The 24,651-nt window shown below is 41.6% G+C and overlaps 1 protein-coding gene across 1 annotated transcript in view; it reads right to left on the reverse strand.

The window, feature by feature from the left end:
- LOC131265102 (nephrin-like) overlaps nt 1-12,922 on the reverse strand; it is an 84,703-nt gene extending 71,781 nt beyond the window's left edge. Inside the window, exons 1-3 of the mRNA XM_058267367.1 lie at nt 12,901-12,922; nt 11,828-11,989; nt 11,271-11,450 (exon numbers count right to left, since the gene is read on the reverse strand). Coding sequence (XP_058123350.1) covers nt 11,271-11,450; nt 11,828-11,989; nt 12,901-12,922 — 364 coding nt within the window. The remainder of the gene's footprint in view (nt 1-11,270; nt 11,451-11,827; nt 11,990-12,900) is intronic.
- Nucleotides 12,923-24,651: the final 11,729 nt, after the last annotated feature.

Here is a 24,651-nt window from a genome sequence, read left to right on the forward strand (position 1 = left end):
AGTGTTAAGACTATACAACTATAGGAACCATTATAGGAACAACGAGCATTATAGGAACAAATTTACATTAGCATCGGCATTATAGGAACAAAATTAGCATACATTATAGAAACAAATTCATAAATTACACCATATTGTTAAATGCCTCAATATTGATACCATAACCCACAGTTCCATGTACACATAGGAAAAAAAGTCTAGTAAGCCCTTCAAGGACAGGCATGGCCAAAGCCGGTCGTCACACCAAGAAGAAGACGCTCAGTTAGATGTTTTAAGAAAATATAAATGTTTACCAATCTCCACTGCAACGCTGGGAAGTTGGATCGCATCGTTTTGTATCCGTAATCATAGAAACATGATTCGGTCGTTAGAGAAATTGTTGCCATCGAATTCGTCTAGACAGAGCCAGCAGGTGTTTACTAGCAATTCCAAAGAATGTAATGGAAACTTTTCTCATGGCCGCCGTTTATAGTTCACATGATTTTTGTCTGGGCAGTTGTCGATAGTAACCATTGGTCGTGAATTTTAGTTTGGTTCTCGGCAAATTAGTTGATTATTACAATTTTATTCAATAACTAACGAAACAAACATGAAATCCACTTTCATGTTTGTTAGCCCAATAAGTGAAAGTTATTACAAATATAGTAATAATTGATGAATTTTTGCGAATGTTTTCTTAGTCAGCAAGTAAAGGTGAAGAAATCAATGTAAAAAAAATCAATTTAAACCCCCCGACTAATTGAATGTGTTCAAAACGCATTTTATCTAGTTTTGGTTAGTGAAACCATTCACATTGTACCTATACCCACACACATTGATTTACATATATTCATTCTTTCATTCCATCATTAATGCCACCTCAATCGTGTAGAATCAAAATATGGTCGGTACTTTACGAAGAAGACGTGTCCGGAACTAATGGTCATACGATGGAGACATTCCTGCCGTGGTGGAATTCCGCTTAGGGATGAAGTTATGAAAGACAGTTCCCGTGCTAACCATCCTTTATGTGCAGGCAGTTGGCTTTTGGCCTACGAGTGCGGTGTTGTCTGCCACCCCGAATGTCAGTTCGATTTATTAGCCTTCTAGGTGAAATCCTGTCTCATTTAGTTTGGTTGCAAATACATCTCTAGTATGCGGACGTAGCCGTGCGTTGCATCAATTGTGAGCAGTTATACTTTCCCATTCCTCGTCATTCCTTGGAAGCATGAGATCCCATTTTATCCGGGCACCCTTAGACGAAACGTTGCATCCTATTGGATGGGACGTCATTACTGCCCAGCAAAGATTGCGGCAAGCATTACTTCCAACGATCCATAGACTCACGTGGTCGGCTAAACATGCCTGTAGAGCCATCTGACAACTGGACGGGAATGGTGTTTCTCGACCGGGGAAGTATGATGCATGCCTGAAGTTCATGGGCGATGCACCGGAACTCATCCGATTGGTACGCTGCCTGCGTAATGAAGATAAGCATTCGATCCATTACGGGTTGTATCTTACGGTGGGCCAACTTGGGTGCATTTACCCGGGCGAACAGCCCAAATGGGCAACTAATTAGTGGAAACCTTACCAAACGGCAGCCAATTTCACTGGCACGATGAACAAACCCGTTGGCCGCAACCGGCGACATAAATGTCCGCCAATTTGGCTCCGGGGACAGGTTTTAGGGGAAGATTTATAAGCATTTGTGTAGCTGATTGAGGAAGAGCATTTCTGCGAAAGTTAAATGGTTACGCTAAATGTAAGCGTAAAGGAAATACTAGCAGGGAAATTATGAAGTAAATAATTTTGTGAAAGTCAACTAAAATAAAATGTGTTTACTAACAACCAGAAAATAGTTTGAAATGTACCAAATGAAAACAACATCTTTCAAATGAAAAGCGTTTACTATCATTTGAAATTTACTTTCCTCAAAATAGTCATGAAGTAGTAAAAAGCAGAAAATCTGTATCATATATTCTTAAGTGTGGAATTGTCTATAAGTAAATTTTATGTAAATCAATTAAACGACCCAATGTACGCTAATTATTAATCTGTAATCGAATTTTACAACTCTGCCATCCTTAATAACGTGAAAGGGTAAGAATGAAAACGTATAACCTAAACAGTCCATTGTTTATAACTTCCACACTTGACCATTAAAAAGCACCAAGGGATTATTCGTCGAGCCGAAGTCCCAGGGATTCTCTTGATTATTGTTTTCGGTCGGAAAATCTCAACCCTTCTGCTCGGCTTTCTGATGCGTTTCCCGGCCCGGAAGCATTGGGTAGTTGCTTCATAGCTTCCAAACCGCCGACCGGTACGGATGCAGTAAATTATCGAGTCTCGAACCCTGGTTGGTGGCCTTTTTCCGCCGGAAGTATGTTCCTGTTCGCAGCGAAAAAGGCGGAAGTCCCATCCGAAGAGGTCGGCAGCTAACCGGGATAGCCACCTTGAAATGACCATCCTTAAGGATAGGACTTCGCAGGGACGAGCTGAAGTGCTACTGCGTGGCGAACCGTGGTATGTACATACGGTGCACCGGTCGTCTGTAATTTTCGGGACATGGTTTTTTTTTGGGTCGAGAAGGAGCTTGCTTCGCTTTTCCAGCCCGAATCGGTAACAGTCCACAGCATTCCAGGACCAGATGAATGTGTTCACCGCACACCATGCCTAGACCGCACACGGGAGTCCACAGATTGTAGGAAGTCGGTCGAGCTTGCTGTTAGCACACAAATTTGCACGACCCGAAAATACACCCGGTACTGGCAGGGGATGGTACCCAGCACCAAGCGCTCCACTCTTACTCTAGGGCAGCGATGTGGCGAATTCGGAGAAAATAATGTTTATTCACATAACGCACCGGATCGGCTGGGATGGCGCGAACACTCACACCCACGCGGTAGGCACGAGCGTGCGTAGCTGCAGGACACACCCAGGACACACACGCGTCGAGCGGTAGGAGAGACGTTACAGTTGTGGGAATAAGGCAGCGGCATTCCAGTGCTTAAAAACAATTGCCCTTCCAATAAAAAGCCATGTTTTATTTTCCCGATGGGAAAGCTTGGCTTTCCCGTTCACAAACAAGCAACACAGATACACATACCAGCACGCACACACAGCTGTAACACGCCTCGCCACATGTTTGTAAGACAGAAGGTAAAGCATAATTTCTCCACCGGCCTATTTCCCCGAGTGGCTTTTCATTTGGTTAGGAAATAATGCTATTCTTTGCGTTGTGTCCCGAGCCCTGGTAACCATTTGCCAGATGCTGCTTGTGCTCCTGCTGGGTGTTCAAACGCACCTAGTCCGCTCGGAATGTCGGACTTTGCTGCAAAGGATCCTCATGACTCATTCGACACCAACGCGTAATGAACTGCTAGGCATTAGCAGAGCCCTGGTTCGGTGCTTGCAACATTTATCGTACAAATGACATAATAACAGCCTGCAAAGCATTCACCTTCTAATCAATCGAATCACAGACAAATTTTGAATGACTGGCTATGTTGCATTTTGCAAAATAGTTCTAACATGAGATTATTTCATGTTATCCTTGATAGAATGCTTAAAGCCTAATGGTGTTGTATAATACTTCATTTAGTGATTTGAAAATCAGATGAATGCTACAACGGCAATACTACACGACAATTAACAATACCGTAACAACGACAATACTACACAGCAATAATTTTCAATGGAACTATTTGAATCATTTGTGTTCAAATTGACTCCTATTTTAATTCATATAACACCTGTTTCTCCGTCATTTGGATCTTTTTTGCCATTATCATACGATTACAAAATTCTTCAAACAATGGATTGCTAAGTAAATTGCCAATTGTTATTTGGGTTCTGTGTGGACAAAACAAAACAATTCATGACATTATTTGTGGTTTTCTACAACAGGATTGTAATCGTTTTTTTGATGATCATCACTGGGCTAAACTGTTTGTAATTCCTAGACCATGTTTAACTCTAAATAAAACATTCAAAACAAATCCGCACAGTCCCATTACATGGAACGATACTTGAAGTCTAAAATAGGTGCAAATTCCTTTTTTCTCGGCAGAATGCCAACAACTTATTTTTCGTGTTATTATAATATTTTAAAACTGATATTGCAACCTGATATTGCAATGTCCAGCTAGCACCTGTTACCGGAATTCAGACGGATGATTTGCCCGTCTGTTTCACGGTAATTTGAAAACCTCATATTTTACTTAAAATCTTATACATTTTAAATTGATTATTCTTATGTTGTTAAACTCTTTGCTCGTGATGATGAATGTTTTGGTCTATATTTAATTTTACAGTTTTTAAAAAGTTTTAACTTATGTCCTCAGTAGTTTCAAACGGCATATTTACATTTAAAAAAAGAGAATATACACCATATAGCAACTGGCAACCAGATAGAAATAAGGGCCGCAAAATTTCAATCCGATATATGTTGTTTTAGTTCAATGAATTGTTTGTTACTATTTTGCAGATAGGGTCACTTTATCTATCATTTTGATTAAACAATCCCTAAAAGTTAACGTCCATGTTGGGCCGTTTTGTGCCTGTAGCTTGTTTGATTAATGCACGAACATTTACACGGCTTTTGACAAATTTGCACCATCCGAGTACCGAAATCAGATATCCGGCGAAGGATTGAATTCTGTTCCGTCGCCCACCAACGCCACCATTCCCCTGCCATGCACCGTCGTACCGTTCGCAAGACCATTTTACGAGCCGTTGTTTTCATTTCTTCCAGCACGAGCCGGTGTTCGTTACTAGGTTTAATGGGGAATGGAGTGTTTATCGAGTCGAGTAACGAATGTCGAGCTGGGCTCGGGCTGGACGAAGGGAAAGGTGCGCGGTGGAGCTGGATCCGACTCGCACATGTCGCATCCGGGCTGACGTAGGGTAGTGGACAGAAAAGTAAAAAAGGCGTCATGATTTATGGTGCTTTCGTGCAGCGTACGCACCAGGGCAGCAGACTTTCGAGAAGCTTCACTAGGCGTTAGTATGCGTGTGTGTGTATGTGTGCGGCATTGGTTTTGACAGTGAAACAAAAAAACAAAACGCCCATAGTTGCTGCCTTCGCCCCCGTTGAATGGCCTCAAGAAGCGAGTGTCAAATGGGCGCCAATCCAAGATGGCGGCGGAAAGAAAATTCCACACTGCTAGACGCCCGGAGCGTAACGGTGATTAATGCTGTCCCGGCTTTGTTCTCTTCCGGAGCGAACCTGAAGCTCATGTTTGCCTTTCCGGTAAGTGAATTGCGGCGTGCTGCGCCGGGAAACTTTGCCCTACAGCAAACGCTGCCGGGAGCAGGACACTGACACTACTTTTAGAACGCGCATAGAGCATGTACCAGTGGGATCAACAACATAACTGGCCGAGCAGAAACAAAGCACGTCCCTCTGTGCGGACGTAAGGAGCACCGTGTCACCGTACACTCACTCACTCATATCGGACTCATGAAAGGTGGCAAATTACCACCCTCTACATAGATGCTCCTCCGAAGAAGGAAAAAACATCCCCGGGAGTCGGCAGGTTAGGTGTTCTCGTACGCAGACCAACCAAGGGCCATCCACCGGAGGAACGAACGGTAGCTAGCAAAAAAAAATTGTTAGAGGGCCATCGACAGCGTGGAGCCGGCGTCTCGCTGGGACACGGTTCTCATTAGCAGGTGGGCCCGGCAGTAATTGTGATTCCCAGACACAGTCTCGCGTCGGGTGCAACATTGTACGAGCCTCAAACGAGCCACAGATGAGCGAATGGTTAAGTGGTAGTCGACTCCTTCGGCGGTGGATGTGTTTTGGAGTACCAGTGAAAAATTACCATCCAGACTCGGCGGGGTGCTTATGAAAACCGGATTCTTTTGTGCCATTGCGACGAAAATCACCGGCTTTTCAGTGTTGTCGTCTCATTATACTATCATTTTTTTTGCGTTCTACAGTAACACATTCGGTAAAGAGGTTCCGTGTAATGCACAAAAACGCCTATAAAACTTGATCTTTATAGACATTTTGTGAAAATTTTTTTTAAGGGCTTCATTTATAGTTCGAAAAACCAACCAAAGAACGAAGTTGATGATCGTTATACGATAAACAGTAAACGTATCCATTCAACCCAGAAAAAAAATCTGCCAGTACATAGAACCGCACTGGTTCAATATATGCTTTTAATTTACTTAAGTGACGTAAAACCATAAAAACTTCATAAATCATTAATATGGATTTGATTGAAATAAGTTTATATTTTAAAAATTGATCTGATATGAATATGATACGATTGACAGAATAGAAAACATTCGAATGCATGCTAACAAGTTTTTATTCCTAAGAATAAGTTATGGCAACATGAACTACAAATCGGAAACCAGACACTGTGTTAGAATAGATCATTAGAAACATCAAATTGACCAAAAACAATAAGAATATAAGACAGTTATCTAAAATAAGGAAAATATATTGAAGTTTGATAGCAGCTTGTACAACCATAATCTATTTCTATCAAACTATTGACAGATGATAAAAACGTGCCTACGAGAAACCCCGACAGTATCATATTTTTTTTCAATTACAGTATCAAGATATAAAATTTGTACATTGCAGATAGAAACCTGGAATGGTGTAGAGAAGATATAAAATTGTAGAAAATGAAATCTCAATGAGTTTGATCATGATTAAAAGGAGTAAGTGCTCATAAGGACCGTAGAACGAAGCTCATACATTTCGGTAATTTCAGGTAAACAAATGTGTTTGTTTGTTTATTTATTTTGAATGTGATAACATTTTATATATTTTGAGGTTCTGTTTGTTTGTTTGCGATTGTTTGTATACTAAGGTTAAAATTTCTAAGTGGTTGCTAAAAGATCTGTCTTTTAAATAATAAGTGAATTCTATTTTGCTTAAAATGAGCAAAAGGAGTAACAAAACAACTGAGGAAACGTTTCCCTGGAGGTAACAAAAAGGGAAATAAAATTTAACTTTTTTCAATTAACTAACTTGTTTTAAACAAAAGTGTTTGTATTTTTGTATTGAAAGCTCCTGCTTTTTTCGTTCAACGGCCGCTTGTTTGTTTCGTAGATTTTACTGTACTGATTTGAGCGTGCTTTGCAATAATTTTTTTTTATTCCAGTATTCTTTGGCTAGGGCAAAAGCATTACCGAAGTTTCATTTTATTCAGACTGTTTTCTGTTTTTTATGGTTTTTAAAATTGAGACATTCTTCACCGCCAAGAAGCTCAACTACAGCTTGTGCGAAGAAATGTTCATCAGCCAAGCCTTTTGGCGATTCCTTTCATCGCCGAACGAAACAAACACGCAGCCGGGCTTGTCACATAAAAGAACGGCGGCAACATCTGTATCAACATCTTTGTCCGTGCGAGTGCTGATTTGTATCATCCCTGCGCCCCTGCGCGACACCGAACCGAGCCCGGAGAACGAAGTGTTTTGTTCAATCTTGTGGTCTTTGGTTGAAGTGTTTACAGTACGTCTCAAGAGGTGACGTGTTACCGTATCTCTTTGTTCTGGCTGGCCGAGCTAGGGGGGCAGATGTGTGTGGAAGCCCGTCAGCCGGTGCGTTGATGACACCCACATCATCACCCGCCTTCCGTCCCATCCACCCCTTTATTTGTCCTCTCTTGGCTCTCCCTGCTATGCCTGAAGAGTCGTTCTGTCCCACAGAAAACCGCCGTAGTAATCCGAACCGCTGACATCCGGCCCCAACTCCGCATTATCGCCCCTCCACTGCTACTCGTGTAACCGCGACATCACCGTCGGTGGCGCACGCGTGCGCAAATTTGTGACCACTGTCGCTGTACGGCGAGGAGCTAATGTGAAAACTTTTACGGAGTACCAGAAGATTGCTAGCATCCTGGAACGGGGGATGGGAATGTATCAAGAAGGAGCAAAAAAGAAACACAAACATACACACGCCTGGAATGCGGTATGTTCCCGCGGGCACAACGATGGATCTGGGTATGAGCGTGTGTGTGTGCCTAAATATGTAGGAAATAATACACTCATTTCGTTCGTGCAAACAACCGTGTAAACACGGAGACAAAAGGACTCCCGGGCTTGTCTGAACCTCTTTCAGTGTTTCACGAGGACGAGAATAGTTCAGGGAGTTCTGAAAAGAAGTTTTGCGAGACTAAAAGAGAAGAAAAAAGGCACCGGATCCCGGAACACCCGAGTAGGGTTGGGTATGGGGTTGTCCTTTTGCGCGTAAAAAACTAGTCCCTCACCCGTTTCCCTCCCCAACCCACCGCTTTCTTTTACTCTTCGTGAGATGCATTATCGCGTCGCGAGGAGGAGGTCTTCGACATCGACACCCTTTCCACCTCCTCCCGGTTGTAAGAACTCCCTCACCTTCCTCCGTGTTCCATTCCAACTGTGTGTTTGAATGTGCAGCTTTTCCATTTTCCAACTCATTTTTCCGACTGTACGGCTTCCGAAGGAGCGTGGCAGCTAAGTGAAGAACGATGGAAAAAAGCTCCACCATTGCTGTGAAGGGTTCACTTTTTCGTTATCTGGCACTACGAGACCACACCGAACGTCGCTCTTCCCCACCTCGCCCCATAGCCGTATCATTATCAACTCAAAACGGGAAAGGCGCCGGGTGCCGGGGTGGAGGAGCATTTTTGTTGGAGTTTGATAATGAAACGAGACGCGACTGGAGCACCCAACTGGGGTGTTGATAAAAAAGTCGACATAAAATTTTTAATAAAAGTGCACCAACCCATCCCAGCGCGACGGATAAAGGGTTAGATCCAGGCTCGGGTGGTTACGCGCCGGGAGACGATTTTTAGTAGACGCCAGGCGATGTGTTTTCCTTTCTGTTCTCTCACCTCCGACTCCGTTAGCTACTCTTACTCAGTCTTTTTTTTTAATCCAGTTTCCCGAAGCCGGTTGGAAATGGGTACTCGACAGGGACGCTTGGTTCTTTTTCCTACCACGTTTTCCGACCAGCTTTCCTTTGTGGCACGGGCCCAGCGAATGAGCTGCAGTAGTTGCATCAGTGAAAAGAGTTGAATGAATTTTTGAAGAGCGTTGGCTCGCACAAATGGAACGACGAAGGACTCACAACGATTTCGCTGTACAGCGCCAGCATGAGGCCGGGTAGGTGAAGGAGCGGTGAGGGAACAAAAACAGAAAAATTCAAACAAGCAGTAGAATCCAAAACGATGAACACGAGGATGACGCTTAATTACAATAATTGCATGTCTGGATCATCTCGGCGCATGGAGCTCCATGGCGCAACGGTGGCCACGGAGGGGGACCTCCGGTGAGATTTCAAGCCCAATCCTAAACCTGCCAGCTACGCCTTACACCGCCACAAAAAAAGCGACTACAGATGTCAAACGGAAAGCGATTTGCAAAGGAGTAAGGACCTACGCTTGAAGTTTGAATTCGAAACTGTGAATCGTCCACGCGCCGCATGACGGCAGAATGCGGAGTGCGGGTGCTTTGCGGTCGAGTGTTTCCATGGCAGCCGGATCCTGTGAAGTGCCGACGCTTTTTTTCACTCCACACACAACGATGCACCGAACGTGGCAAAAAGAATAGCACTCCATGATGATTTATGCTGCCATTCGTTAACCGGGGCCGGTTTTGAATTTCTCCCGTTGAATATGCAAAAGGTTATTGACATGTCACCTCTGGCGGTGCATGATAGTTTGTTTGACACGATCAGTAACGATATAGTCAAGTGACAAGGCAACGGCACCTATTCGTTGACGGAAAACAAAAGCTTTTCGTGATGCAAGAGGGAATGGTGTGTTCAGGAGCTGCAATTATGTTTATCGCACAGAGTTACTGCGCTTTAGATTTCAAAGCAAAGGCAGATTTATGTCATCGGGTTTTACACTTTGTCTATGAATCCATTTGAAATCATTGATAACAAAGTGAATGTGAAGTTCACAATAAGTTTAAATGGAGGTGTGATCTATTTTTAATTTTTTTTAAATCATATTTTTGTTGAAATTTATTTAGCTAATTGGTATTTATGTTATTTGGTTATTTTTGTTGAAAATAATGAGAAAATCAGTTCCGATTAACCAATTGATCATAGATAATTTCAATAAAATTTTCTTTGAACGACAAGCTTGGAAAACAAACTAATATTCGGAGAATTAATAAGTTTGCAACAATAAGCTGTTAAATGTTTGTTTAGTCATACAAAACTCTTATTTTTAGGTGGTAGCATTAGGACTTTTTTTCCACTATGTGGCATTCTGGAAGCTCCTAAAATGACCACTTTTGTACCGAACAATGCGTTTTTGCGGCTTCATGTTAACAGTATGTAGAAAACCGCTGCCGATATTGTAGTCTAACATGAGCTGCTACAACTAAGCGAAACCATCACAGGCAAGGTTTACTTAGCAAAATTGAAATGGAAAATCCTAATCCACCCACCGTACGGTTCGGATCTATGGAGCATTATTTGGCCAGCACTTCTCCAATTACGATAAAGTCAAAAATTGATCAATACATAAGTAGCGGCCTAAAGGCCGTCTTATTTTTCGTGACGAGAACAAAAAAACACCTTAAAATAGGGTAATCAGTAGTGGGAAGCGATGGAAAATATTTTAAACTATCGATATACAACAACAAGCTTTTGCAAAAAATCCTAAGAATTGATCAAAAACGCTTTGATCACTTTTGGTTCTCCCCAACAAATAAAACTGCAGTTAAAAATCACTTACAAGAAGGTGGATTAAAAAGTGGTTGACCTATAGCGTCCATATATTCCAGAATCAGACAATTTAAACTATTATTATTCTATGTTGTATCACATACATTCTAACACAAGTTAATCAGCCAAAAACTTGATATTCATTATATGAGTGAAAATTTTGCACAGAAATTAAGCTTTACAATTTCTCAAAACAAAAACAAAAACAATGCTAATTTAATCGTAAAAGGAGGGAAACTTTACGAGAAGAGCCAATTAAAATAAATTTAATCCGGATGATCGCACCTGCATCATGTGGATAAAATAAGAAACAGCTCTAATGAATGACACTAGACGGTCTTTATTTAGGGTGAGGAAATGCAATTGCTTTCCTGGAAAAGATTCGCCTTATGCTCTTCGTTGAATGCCTGCTCTTAAACTTGTTGATTAACACCATCTGGTGTGGCTGTGGGAAGCAGTTGTATAAAAAAGACGGTCTCACCTATAACGTGTTTGGGAATTGGACGTTCATGGGTAGGGTCTTAAACACAAACACCATGGATAAAGTTTTCTAGTTCAGCTCCTGGAAAATTGCTTCCACTAAAACTAGTTTGGACGCACTTACCTATCACACTCAGCGTCGCGTTGGCTCGAATCAGGACGTGGGGCATTTTAGGCCCCACTTGGCACTGGTAGTCGGCGTCATCGTCGAGGGTGACGTTCGCTATATGCAGATTGTAGATGCCTTGACTACTGTCACCGAGGACGGAGTATCGCGGATATCCAGGTATGCTCTGCGTAAACCCTGCAATACGATGCGGAAGTTTCAACGCAATCAGATGGATGTGTGTTACACATTTTTGCTGTTTGTTTCATATTATTCTATTTACTCTTTGTCTTCTGCTATACTTTTACACGGACTTGTCCATTAAAGGTTTCTGGTTCTTAATTTGTGCTTTTCTTTAACAATCATAAAATAATTTTCACTAGTTTAGTATTTTGCTGAGTATTCTGCTTATATTGCAGGTGATGCTTACAACCTCTTCAAATGTTGATACTCTAGCAGTCAACGGTATCGTTCTGAAGCGACTATGGAACGAGATTCCATTCATTATGCCACACGCCTTTCGTGGAAAGCTGTGTGGGGATGGGAAATGGAAATTTTATGAAATTATTACTCACCCAACGCAAAACCATCCTTGGTCCACTGCACCGAGCCGGCAGCGTTCTGAATTTCGCATCGCAACAATGCGTCAGAGCCCTCCGAAACCACCAGATTCACCGGCTTGGTGCGGAATTTTTGCAGTTGCTGCTGCGCATCGCATGACAGAAGCAGTGACAGTGCTGTGAAAGGGAAGAACAAAACGATAGTTACCATTAGTTCCAGTACTCCAACGACGGTCACTGGTGAGACAGAGCGGGCGAGATGCGATCATATGGCGAGCGAGGCGAAATCTGCCCCGGTACGGGGGAAAAAAGGAGGTGGCGGCCGGTTCCGGGACTGGAGCATAATTAGAAGATTCTTTCGGACCAAGTATTCTAGTGTACGGTCTAGTGAGCTCACTGCTCCGACTCGGTCCCAGCTAGTGCCGATGGTGTAATTGAATGAGTACAAAAACATCGTTACGCCTGCTCGGAACTATTTGATGTATCAGCTGGAAAACAGTCACCGAGTTGTAATCGGTTTTGCTTATAATTAAATAACAATTATCTTGGCCTACGCACGAGAAAATATTATGACCATAGTTGTCAACCTGGAAACCTGATGACCACATTTGACGGTGGTACTAGATTTATTTTGCCGATCAAACTGTTGAATAATGATTTTGCTTGCCAAAAATAACAAGTACTTAACCATGTCATGAGTGTAAATAATTTCAAGAAGTAATCAAAATCTAAAGAAGTTAAATTATTGCTTACTATAAAGTTTCCTCAAGTCTTATTCTTGGTTTCGAAACAAAACTAGTATCATTATGACATCCCAAGCCGAAAGTAATTAAAAGTTGGGCGACAATACCGTTTGGTAAATGAAGTAACTATATCCAGAAACAACAGATCTTCAGAAAAACATCTTTCTTTAGGGGTCGCACAGGTCTCAAAAGTTGTTTGCACCTACTTGCAATGCATAATTGTGTAATTATTCCCTCGTTGAAAATCACTTTCACAGTGTACAAAAAATGTGTGCATTTTTATTCCTCTGTTAGAACTGCAACGGGACTACAAAAAAGAAGAGGTAGCATACCATCGACACATACATTCCTGAATCGGGCAGGGCATGGCGTTTTAAGGATCTTGTGAAATGAGACCAGTTAAAACAAAAACAGAGGAAAACCCCTAACAACAAGGCTCCACCGTTCAGAATGTAAACTACGAAGCTGACACGTACAGCAGAGCAAAACTGTTCCAAAGTGCCACCGGCACAGTTGGCAGCCAGAGGGCCGGGAAAGGGAAAGCTAGAGGGCCGGGAAAAGTTAAAATTGAATTCAAACTTTTCAGTCTGCGTCGCTCGCTTTGCGCAAAGGCCATTCGTGCCACCAGTGAACGGACAAATAAGTAGTTGCACGAGCGGACGAAAGAGAAAGATAAAAAAATAAATAAAACAGCTAAAACAGACCAGAAACCGAGGCCGAGGAAAAACGCGGCCAGGTGGAAAAATGACCGAACATAAAGGAATAACATCCTCGCGGGCAGCGATGGCCCAAGAGACGCCGAGTGGTATGATTGGTCGAAGCAGGTAGCGCAAATGGCTACTGTTCCCTGGTTTACCCCTTTTTTTTATCCAAACTGTTGTCAGGTTGCCAGCCGGTGAACAATTAGTAAAATCGCAGAGCCATGCGACTGCCTGCGGGTACTAAACAACGGCCGGGAACGACATCGGCAACGAGCGCGATGGCGGTCAACCTGGGTGTAGGCAAAATAAAATGAGCCAAGAAGTTTACCAAACACCATCCGGCTGACCGGATACCGGGGTGTTGATGCAAGGACGCTCGTTGCAAACAGCCAAAAGAGGTTTAATTGGATGTGAAGGCGGAAGGATGAGAAACAAATAATAAACAAACGAAAAACACGATAGAAGTGAACAGTTCGGTCAGATTCGTAAATGCATAATGTATGAGTAAGGTGGCAGGAGTTTTCAAGTCAAAGAAAAACCGAACCGACGAAGGAAAGTGCATGAGATCCATCGACAGCAGCATGAGGACAAGTCAGATCTGGATTCAATTGAAAACAACTACGCTCCGAATGTGCGTCGTGCTTCGTCGTCTACCGACAATCTTTAAATCGAAATAATTATGTATTCCGATAGAGATTGGCCCGCCTGACAAGCGATGGTGTTAAAGATAGTCATACGCATGGTACGACCCACCCTCTTAAAGTGCTAGAGAAATGAAAGACAAAGAGCTTTACCGACGCACAGCAGCTTCAGGCAACCGCTCCAACAAACAGTCGTCTGTTGCCCTAGCTGGCGAAGGATAAAGTTCATTTGATCAAATCAGAACTATTTGGCGAGTACACACCGAACCGTACAAAAATCTATTGACGAATGTAAATAAGCTTGCAGGCAGCTGGGCAAAACATCAAAGACCGTTGAACACTATGTAAAGTTGCCAATACGGCAAACACGTCTTCGGTGAAAACAGGGTAGCACAACATTACGTTCGACAATGTTTTTTCTTCCAACCGCTTCGAAACGCTCTGTGGATGATGGCGAATATCGATTACATCTTTTACGGATTCGTGAGATTATTGAATCGATTCTGAGGAAAGGATAAAGAAAAATTGTTTTTGAGCTTTGATGCATTTAGATGAGAGAATCAACGTAAAGCATTGTTGAATTCTTTCAATTCGTGTGGCTAGATGACAGGAAAAGTTGTGAAATGTACACATCACAAGAAATATTAAGTATGAAGCTCCCATGTACGGATTAATATAGTAAATTAAAGATGTATAGCAAAATCATACTATTTATTTGAAAATTGAAAAGTTTTAGTTCAGTCTTACTTTTAAGTATTTTGAGTTGTTCGAAAAATAATGTCCAATTGAAGTTGAATAAACAACCACCATTTTTCGTAGTTTTAGTAAAATTAAGAAATTGTTAGTTGAAAACAAATTTTGTTCCTCTAATATACCGGTAAGCTTATTGTTATAGCTTTGAGTCGTTACCCAAACTCTTTTGATGTTTAAGTAGAACCGGTCCCAAATATTTCTTGTTTATGAGATTTACTTCAATAAGCTTCTCACGAACGACACCAAATTGTGGGCACTTTGTCTCAACTGCTCACCCAGCCAGAAGCATTTATTTTGAAGCTGCATAATATGCTCCAGAATGCAGTGCACCGAGATAAAGCGCATTGTTTCCTTTCCTTCCCGATGCCCATTTGCGTCCCTTCCGGATGCCAGTCCGACTCAGCTGGATAAATTTGAATGGAAGGATTTGAAAGCCAATGAGCGATAAGACTTTCCGACTTGTCCGGGAAGTGCACGAGGTGCATCCGTTGTGTTTCCGTTCGTTGTAGTAGCCATTGTACCGCTGGGGGGAAAATGCAACCCAATGGTTGCCGATGTTGCTGATTCACTCACGTTTTAGATGGTATTTCGTTCGTTTTGCTTTCTTTCCTACCAGCTTCTGGACCCTTTTTTGGGGATGTGCTGGAGAATCATGCGATGGAATAGAGGAGTCTAATGATGCATGAAAACTGCGAAGCTTAAGAAACTCCCAGACTTGCCCAGACTTACAGGGATGGTTATGGCAGCAGAATGACTGAAGAAACCCGGTTGGTGTTTGGTGAAGGATGAAACGAGCAAGGTAACCGTTTTATGCAGCATCCGTCTTTGTTTCCGGTCTGGAGAAGCGAAGAAGGGAATAAAATCCTTACAGTAAGCTTCAAGAGAAAAATGCCAAACAACAAAATAGTCCTTCTTTCGTTGGTGAAGCATGGACAAACATAATTGAAAATCCAACTTAAACCGTGTATGTAAACAATGTTTACTTACTATGCATTTAAAAAACAACATCAAATAAGTTTGATGAAACAAATTAAGAATAACGTAACGTAAACTAACTAGAAACAACTTTCTTGGTTTTAGTTCATAAACTTAGTTAAACTTCAAGTGTATTAGCTTCTTTTTGTCATTTCTCTATGCGTGACAGTTAGGCATCCTACCGATCAATTCAAACTTTTACCTTTGTTCTTATCCTATTTCATTTTTTGCTAAATCTTGTGGCAACAATAATAATGTTTGTAAAGTGCCTCAAGCGATCGTCGAGAAAAATGTGTTACTGTACGAAGCACTTTTCCATAACAAGCTATCCTGCTTCAAAATAAAAATTCCTGGATTAAGGTACTCGCATATGGTGCCTTGCAAAACATCTGTAGGTCACACAAAGCTCTACTTCCAACGCTTCATTATGTATTACAATGTTCCCATGCCGGAGGCTGTTTTCCCAAATCGCCTTACTCCAGAGCGTATGGTCTTACACTGTTTTGTGACATGGTTTCGGATGGTCTAGCCTTTTTCTCTATTCCTACCAGCTTCCAAAACAGGCACATCGAACGAGACGGAATCAGACAACACAAGGAAGCTGGTTGAAGACTTTTATCTGGAAAACACAACCTTAACCAAATGTGATCGTTCGAATACTTCGAGCGATGTCGAGAGGAGGCGTTTGTAAAGATTTTTCGTGTTCATAAAAATCCTGAACACATAATGGATGTTTTGCTAGCGTCGCTGACAAGAGGAATTTGGCCTAGAGCAGCGTGGATGATAATTTATACTTTTTAAGTGTCTGCAAATTTTATTCCTTCGTAAAATTCTAATAAAAAACGTGTCCACCGTTATGAAAAACGCTTCGTAAAATCCCACTCGACGTACGTAGCATCCCCTTCGTCGCGGATAAAACGAAAAGACGACGTTGGAACGGAAGACTCTGGACCCGCGTGCGCCGTTGCCATAACGAATTCGAGCTGATATGATAACGACCCCCGGGAAAGGGTTGAGTTCGGAGTTCACTCGAATTCATTACCCACGTGAGCTGCGTCTCCAATCCCCTGCGGGAGTCGGAGCTTGTTTTCCCCTTTTTCCACAATGCAATTGTGCGAGTAGGAAAAATCGCCCCATAAGAACATGTCCTCTGGCGCGGGCTGCTTGAATTATTGTTTTAATTACTAAGATTTAACATGCGATAAACATCGTTCTTAATTTTATGCTCCACCGACCCTTTTCCCACCGTCGTCGCCTTAGCGACCCCTGACACGGCGCCTCAGTTCATTTGGATTTGTCTCGGCCCCTTTTGTGAGTTTGTGTTTTTTTTTTTTTGTTGCTTGTTGTATCAAGCCTACATTGCACATTCTGCCCTTCGATCTCATAGACGGTTTACGACCGACGCTTCGCCAAGACGCGTCTCCCTTTCGGGTTCGTCAGTTTCGTACTTATCAAGTGACTGTGTCTTAATTCGTCTTAATTGCGGTGTCTTGTTTCATGACGCATTTTTGCCTCCTAATTGCACGGTTTATTGTTGTAAGCTTATTTTTTCTTTCAATTCCTAACATCCGTCATCTCATCAAGTGGCAGTTTCAATTCAATTGCTTTTTGCCTTTTTCGCGTTATAAAAATGCTCACTTGATTAAGTTTAGTTGTTTACTGTGCGGTCAGAGGTGCATGTTATATTTATAAGTTGATAACACTTTGATAACACACTAAGTTAATGGAACATACTGTAGAGACAAATTTTGTAATAAAAATTTTCGGGTTTGTAAGGGTTCGATGGCCTTATTTGTATCTTTGTCAAAAAATAAGCTGTTTGTGTAATATGAAAAATGCTAGAAACATCATTAATGTTGTTTTATCCATGCAAATCCATGTCATTCTCATTACATCGACCATCCTGGGAAGCATAAAGCATCCAGTTTGAATTGCAATAGATGGACAATTCAACAAGCCTTGCCCTGACTGTAACACTGACGGGTCTATCGATTGGTAACAGGTTTCATCGATGATACACATACAAAGTCACGACACTACAAAACCGGGAAAAATAAAGTGCCGCTTACAATGTAAGCTGTATAAAGGCGTATGTCCTTCAGGCAATCGACAAACAGAGGGAAACCGTTTCCAGTGAATCAAGGCTACATTCTCTCCTATGTTCCATATTATGTTGTCTGAGATACAGGGCCGGGCCATTTCAGAAGCTTCTGGTCGGGCTAACGATACTATCTGCACTGAGCTGGAATTGTCTGGAGTCGGCCAACAGTGATGGAATTGAACATTTACTTTCTCTAGTTGTAATATACAAAGCTTCTTTTTTAAATTGAATAATTGAACAGATAATTGACGATTGAAATTAACATCTTCCATCCATCTAGCAACTATGATTGTTAAAAACAATGTTCAGGTTCAAATGTTTTTGGTTTACTCCTTTTTTATTAAAGTATTCTCTTTTCATAAAAAGAATTAATCGTTTTATTTTTTCAAGATGGCAAAGACAGTTTGGCGCCTTAAAAATGTTCTGTTGTTTCTGTAAAAATGTGTTTATGATTCATTGAATTTCTTGATAAAACTAGCAACCCACGCATTAAGAAATATTCCCCATTTATTAAATAAAGTAATGCGAATGAGTAATATGCACTGTTTCAAAACAAAAAAAACAATAACCGTACCTTCTCCCATTGCACTGACATGTTGCCATCTTCGAATGGTGCTATCATTATCTTTCCCTCTTGGATGGTTACGACAAAACTTTGCGCCTTCAGAAAAGCCCTTCAGCTTTGAACTTTCGCACACACAACCCATAATGCGCAATGTGCATCACGTGCACGTGACAAACTTCGCCCCTTGGAAGTTTGGCCGGGTGAAAACTAAAGTTTTCACATGAGCTCATGACGGGTTGTTGTCTTGCCTCTGTTCCTTTCCCGAGCGTCGGAGACTTTTGAGGGAAAATCAGGTACATCAGCAAAGTATTTGCAACTTTCCTTTCGCAGTTGTTTTTCCCGGTAACGATTGTTTGCCGGTGCTGGCGGTTTCAAAACTGCCGAAGGTCTCGTCTGGTAGCGTCTCGGCCAACGCCATCATCTTATGATCGTGAACTTTTTCACTTACCATTTACGACGAGGTTTATTTTGCTTTCCTCTTCATCGTCTTATTTACCGAACGGCTTCTCTGTCGCTCCATCTCCCCTCTCATCAGGCATCCCATACGAGGCCACTTACTACCAAGGACATCCCCCGGTCGGATCGCGTTGGTCGAGTTTGATGTTCGCTGACCGAGCTTTTCTTAGCCGAGGGTAAAGTGAAATTGTGTGTAACTTGCTTATTTTATGGCATTTAGATTTGGCCGTTTCCCCATTGCTGCCATCATTCGACTGTTTCTCAGGATATTTTTGGCCAATGTTGATATTGGTATTACTTTTTTCTGCCACGCTATTTGCTGAGCACCTCTAACGACGCCGCGAGCCTCACAGAATGAGATGAATCCTGCTATAAGAGCCCGAGGGATTATACCCGGAAGCGCGCTGAACGGAACGGTTATGGCTGGGATGTCGTGTATTTTTATGTTGGAGGTATTTCGACCGTCGGAGGTAACTGCTTTCGTCTAAAGGCCCAACGGTGGTGGTTTAACGAGTGTCTCCGGAGTCCGGTGAGGAAAATTGTACCATTCAAATATGGCGTAAGCTTCCGCAAGCGTTCGCCTTTTTCGGTATGAATTATCCACCAGCTAACAGGTTGTTGCGGGAGCACACATGAAACGAGTTCGAATATAGCCGAAATTCAAATCTTTGTTCATCACTCCCACAAGAAAGCATATTGTGAGCTAAGGGTATGGAATCATCGGAAAGTTAAGCCAACATTAGTCTCACCATATCACTGTGGTGGATTTAACCATGCGCACGAGAAAACCTATCCTGTTACTGGGCGGACATAATCCCCTTCTGATTATTGATTCCACCACCGGGAATCGTCGTGGATTTCTACCGGGAAACGATTGGCGTAGACGACCGACACAAGCAGTAGTACAGTGGCTTACTTCAGATTTGCATTTGGTTAATCTTTAGTAAAAAGTTGCGTGATATGTAAAATGGGTAAATTAAGGTCTGGGATATCGTTGCAATTGTAATCGAAACACAAAATTGGTGTTGGCCAGAATCTCAGCCATGATCGGAGACGTTCTCTGAACGCACGCTAAGCGAGAAAGTTCTGTCATTACACCAGAGTAGATGAAAGTAGGATAAAAGTGAAATAATATGGAATCAAATAAAATTACTTCAATACAGTTATCTATAATCCATAGAACAGTGTTCTAATTTTTGAAAAATCAATCGTTTACAGTATCATGTTTGACGTAAGTACAACTTTTGTCTCTTTACCTTTACATTTCCCAATGTTTACTCTTCTTGTTTCAACAGTCACTTTTATTGTTTCAACAGTAGTTTTTCGTACAATTTGAATAACTTCTTGTTACCTTCTGTTGAGTAGCAATAAACTATATCTATGGAATAAACTCAAAATAATACCCATTTATTTCATTTTCAACATATATGTCCTTAATTAAACAATGTGATGCTTGCTGAACCTGCAAACCTCACTAAACAAACTGATATAATGTAATGGTTATACAACACTTTATATAATGGATATACAACATTTTATAATGTTCTAGTTTTTCGTACTTATTTTTAAATTGCAGACGTTCTGACCAAAACTATTGATAAAACGTATGATAAATCAATTTCAACTGTTGAAAAGAGCTCAAATCTGTATGTCTGGACTAAAGCAAATAGCACTTGTCAACCTAAAGCTTCCGTTGAGTTTCGACAGGAAGGATGCGAAAAGAAACTGAAAATTAATATTATCTTTCTACAAGCGTAGGATTGTTCCACTGATCAACTTGGTGTATATCAATTAGCATATAAGTAAATTCGAATAAATTCTTTATTCTTCTTCTTGGCGTAACGACCTCTTGGTCATGCCTACCCGTTAAGGGCTTACGAGACTTGTTTCCCTGTTGTACGTGGATAGTCAGTCCTAATTCTTTATTAGTAGGAATGAATAAAAGGTGTATTTGGTACCACACTGTACGCTAGATATTGCCGCCTTATCTTCTCAGCTGCACTTATCATAACCACAGACCTGTGGCTGACTGTTGCGAAAGTTGGAAGTTCTATTTGACCGGGAAATCCACGAGGAACCCTCAACCGATAACGTTGGGATGCGGCAATTAATCTTCAATTAGTATGTTTATCTTTCAGCTTTCCAGATCGATAATGAAGCCGCGTTTTTTTTTTGTGGAATCGAAGAATTCAAAGGTTATAGCTCATTTTAGTGCTGGTGAAAGGGCTAACCCATAGGGTGTTGACTAATTTGCATCGTTTGCGATCGGTTTGTCGTGGTTGTGGTTCGATCGGCCTATGGATTTTCAATTGACGGGCCCGAGAAGGCGAAGGTCAACCAAGGTGAGTGTGAAGTTTCTCATTTGAATCAGATTATTTGTGCCCTGGAAAGGTCGGCCTGGAAGATACAAAAATAGAGGTTTACCAGACGTAAAATTTAAGTCTGACCGTCCAAACTGCGCCTAGAAAAGGCGGACATTATACTTGTGGCAACGATCTGCTGAGAGAAACGGTGGACAAGTATCGGAGCAGGGTGAAATTTGGGACCCGCATTCGTTTCGAGGAAGCCGGAATGATGAAGATATGAACTACGCCCGCTTGCTACCGGGATCGGTCAGTGCGTAAGCCGGTTCGATATCAATCAAATTGTCGTTTTGGCAGAGAATTTGAATATATTTGAATAATTCTCGATTAGAGGACCGAAGGTTCCGAAGCGGTCCGGTCGATTCCAATACCGCACGCCAACCAGCGCAGATAGGAAAGAAAACACACATAGCAAAACTCCAATCCTGGGAACAGATTACCGGTCCCTTGTCAGGATTAGTGACAGTTTACTGGTGTTTACTTGGTTCTAACTTTGTCCTCGCATCCAGCGCAGACGGGCCTTTTCCCATCCGATTGAAAGTTTCCCGGCCGGCAAGGGATGGGTCGCTCGGGCTGCTTTGGGGTCTTTTCTTCCGATTTTCCCGTTTTTTCCCCACGAACTATTCTTTTCTTCTGCAGGATCCATCAAATTGACCCTTTGGGGTTATCACTTGCCATGTGAACTCTCCGGAAAACCAATCTCGATTTCCATAGACCATGGCCGTGGGTCCTGCCGCTGCTACCATCGATGCGTGTTGTGGGTTATTCCCGTACGAGGAAATAATTATCTATCCCTTCAGCTCATCCTTTGTCCCCGGTGGGACTTTCTTCTTTTGCAAAGCTTTGTTTTATTATCAGATCCATCTTCTAGGCTGAGTTGGTGAAAAGTTTATTCGATATTCTATCCGCAGAACCAAGGCTCAGCGACGCAGAACCGTACGTGGAAACCAGAATCAACTTTTCTGACATAACAATTACTCAGCAATATTGGCACGGATGGGTTGTAAGCTACCCCCTAGCGTCACTCACTGTCCCGGCCTTGAAGTGGAGCAGGAAAAATTAGGGCCAAAAGAAGCTTCCAACTGATTACTAGTATATCGCCTTGCCATCGGCGGCGCCCACCCTGCTGTTCGTGCTGATAAACTCGTTTTCTCATCACTTCCCACACGAATCGGAAACGCGTTTCATTATTCAGTGTTCTCTACCACCGTCGCCAGCCTGTTCAGAGATTGTGGAACTTTCCGGAGTTCAGAAAACTACCAAACTTCTCACGAGCGCCATATTGAATAACGTTGACAAGATGAAGGTTATGGTTTCGTGACCATCTGCGGGGAGTTTCCGCTTCTTCGATTGCGCTACTGTTTATTCACGATACAAGCAACGCGCCCCACGGATGGATACGGCTGTGTTTGATAATTTCGCACTCCAGTGGAAGACTTCACCACGTGTGACATCTTGCGGTATGGCGAAGTTAGCGAGTGATAAAACTGCACTTCCGGGTTATTTTTATCGCGAAACTTTACTGGAGATGTATGGATGTGCGATAGTTTTATAGCGCATCGAACGCGCTGTTCTGTTGATTACAGCAGAAGTTAACCCTGTATGGGTGAAGCGATAATATCTTAATATACAAGAATAAGTTTGTAGAAAAGAACAACAGCAGTCCTTTCTTAAAAATTGAAGGTCCAGCAAGCTCTAGCAGGTGGTGTGGAAACTTTCTATGGTTTTATTTTAACCACGATTATAACATGGAAAAATCTTTTTTCATTAATTATGTTAAAAATATGTGCTTTGATTTACTGTGCTTAGTACTAGCTATAATTTTAAAATTATTTTGTGCTGTCATACCAACTATAATGATGAACATTTCAAATTTTTCTTATGTTACGAGAAACTGTGTTTTAATCATTTCCTTCCTACTAAAGCTGTATGAATCCGATGAATTGCCTCTCAAATTTACGATGAAAGGATGCGACACAAAACGAGCATGAACCATTTTCTATTTTTTTTCACTCCACAGCTTTCCACCCAAACCGATCGGCAGCAGCGGCGAGCACAATCGAAATCAGATTAAATTTCCACTCGGAAGGAGCTTCTACTTCTTTAAATCGCTGCCTACAATCGAGCCCTTCCGGCTTTTGGCTCTGCCCATGACGGTCATTTTGGGAGATTTGAAGCTGGCTTGATTGAACGGAACGGAACGAAATTGGAGCATAGGAATCAATCATTTTCCGGCTGCTTTAGACGGTCAGGAATCCTCTTTGTGAGGTTTTTCGAGCAGGAAGCAAATAAAAAAACGACACTGCCGGCCACTGTGATCCGGGCAAGTACAGTTCGCCGGAAGATGGGAAGCCAAGCCGGAATATGATCGATTTTTTAATCTGCCAAAACGGAAGATTGCGACCGGATTGCACAGGATTCAACTGATTTTAGAAGAAACGGTGCACCTACTCCTTCTGGATATGATTGATTTTTTTAAATTATGGCACGATCAGACTTCCAACGAATCCTTTCGGTTTTGGAATTGATAGCAGGTTTCATAAAAAAATATGAACATTTATAAATTTGGTCAAATACAATTTTGGAATATTATAAGCATAATTTATGTGGGAGTAGGGCACGAATAAGTGAAACGAAATAGTCAGTCGTCGTACGAATTATACTACTTCTACATTTATATGTAGACACTTCCGTTATAATTTTTAATGAACATTTGAAAAGTTTATGAAGAACGGAAAGAGCTTTACGATATGACTTGAGTGTGGAAAAGGAAAATACAAGAAATTTTTTCGCTGAATTCGTTTTGTTTTAATAATAAATTTGATTGATCTCAATCTTATGTTAGTACTAGCTCGAAGCCCCGGCGAAGCTCGGGGAGGAAAAATGTGACTAAAGTTTTTATTCTTGGTTCATTTTCTATGCTACATTCAGATTGCCTACAGACATATAAGTAGCTGTGATATCACTCGGAAATTTTCTTTCATCAATAGTCTAGGGGGCAAAGTGCATGGGTGTTGTTCCGGAGGATCGGAGTTCGAATCTAGGCTAGGAAAAACTTTTTTGTTGACGGTTGTAAAATTTTTTTTTTCATGATTTTTTTTAGATATTTAAATTACTTTTTCAAATCTGATCATATTTTGTTACATAGATTTCAAATTTTCATAACCATTATTAAATTAACAGCTTGGTGGATCAATTTATTCACATAGCCATATATACCTGTATTTTCCCTATACTATCCACTTGTACAACTGGTATACTGGTAGTGGTGCTCGAGTCTTGTATCAGAAGTTTGGTGTTCGAATCCCGAATGGGAAAATCTTTTATAGTACGAAATAAAATTTTTCTTCAAAATCTACGTTTGCCATTCAAGTAGCGATATTTCCTCACAATTTTTAACTTGTGCTATGGTTCCTCGGCAAGACTACGGCTTCGCTCTTGGTAAACCCGTGTTCGAGTCCCGTTTCCACTTAGAGTCAGATTGTAAAAAGCATGCTTCACGTGCACTGTAAAAATGTAGGGTTTATTATTGCCTCATGTC

The sequence above is a fragment of the Anopheles coustani genome, chromosome 3, assembly GCF_943734705.1.
Source record: "Anopheles coustani chromosome 3, idAnoCousDA_361_x.2, whole genome shotgun sequence".
In the NCBI taxonomy this organism is placed as follows: domain Eukaryota; kingdom Metazoa; phylum Arthropoda; class Insecta; order Diptera; family Culicidae; genus Anopheles; species Anopheles coustani.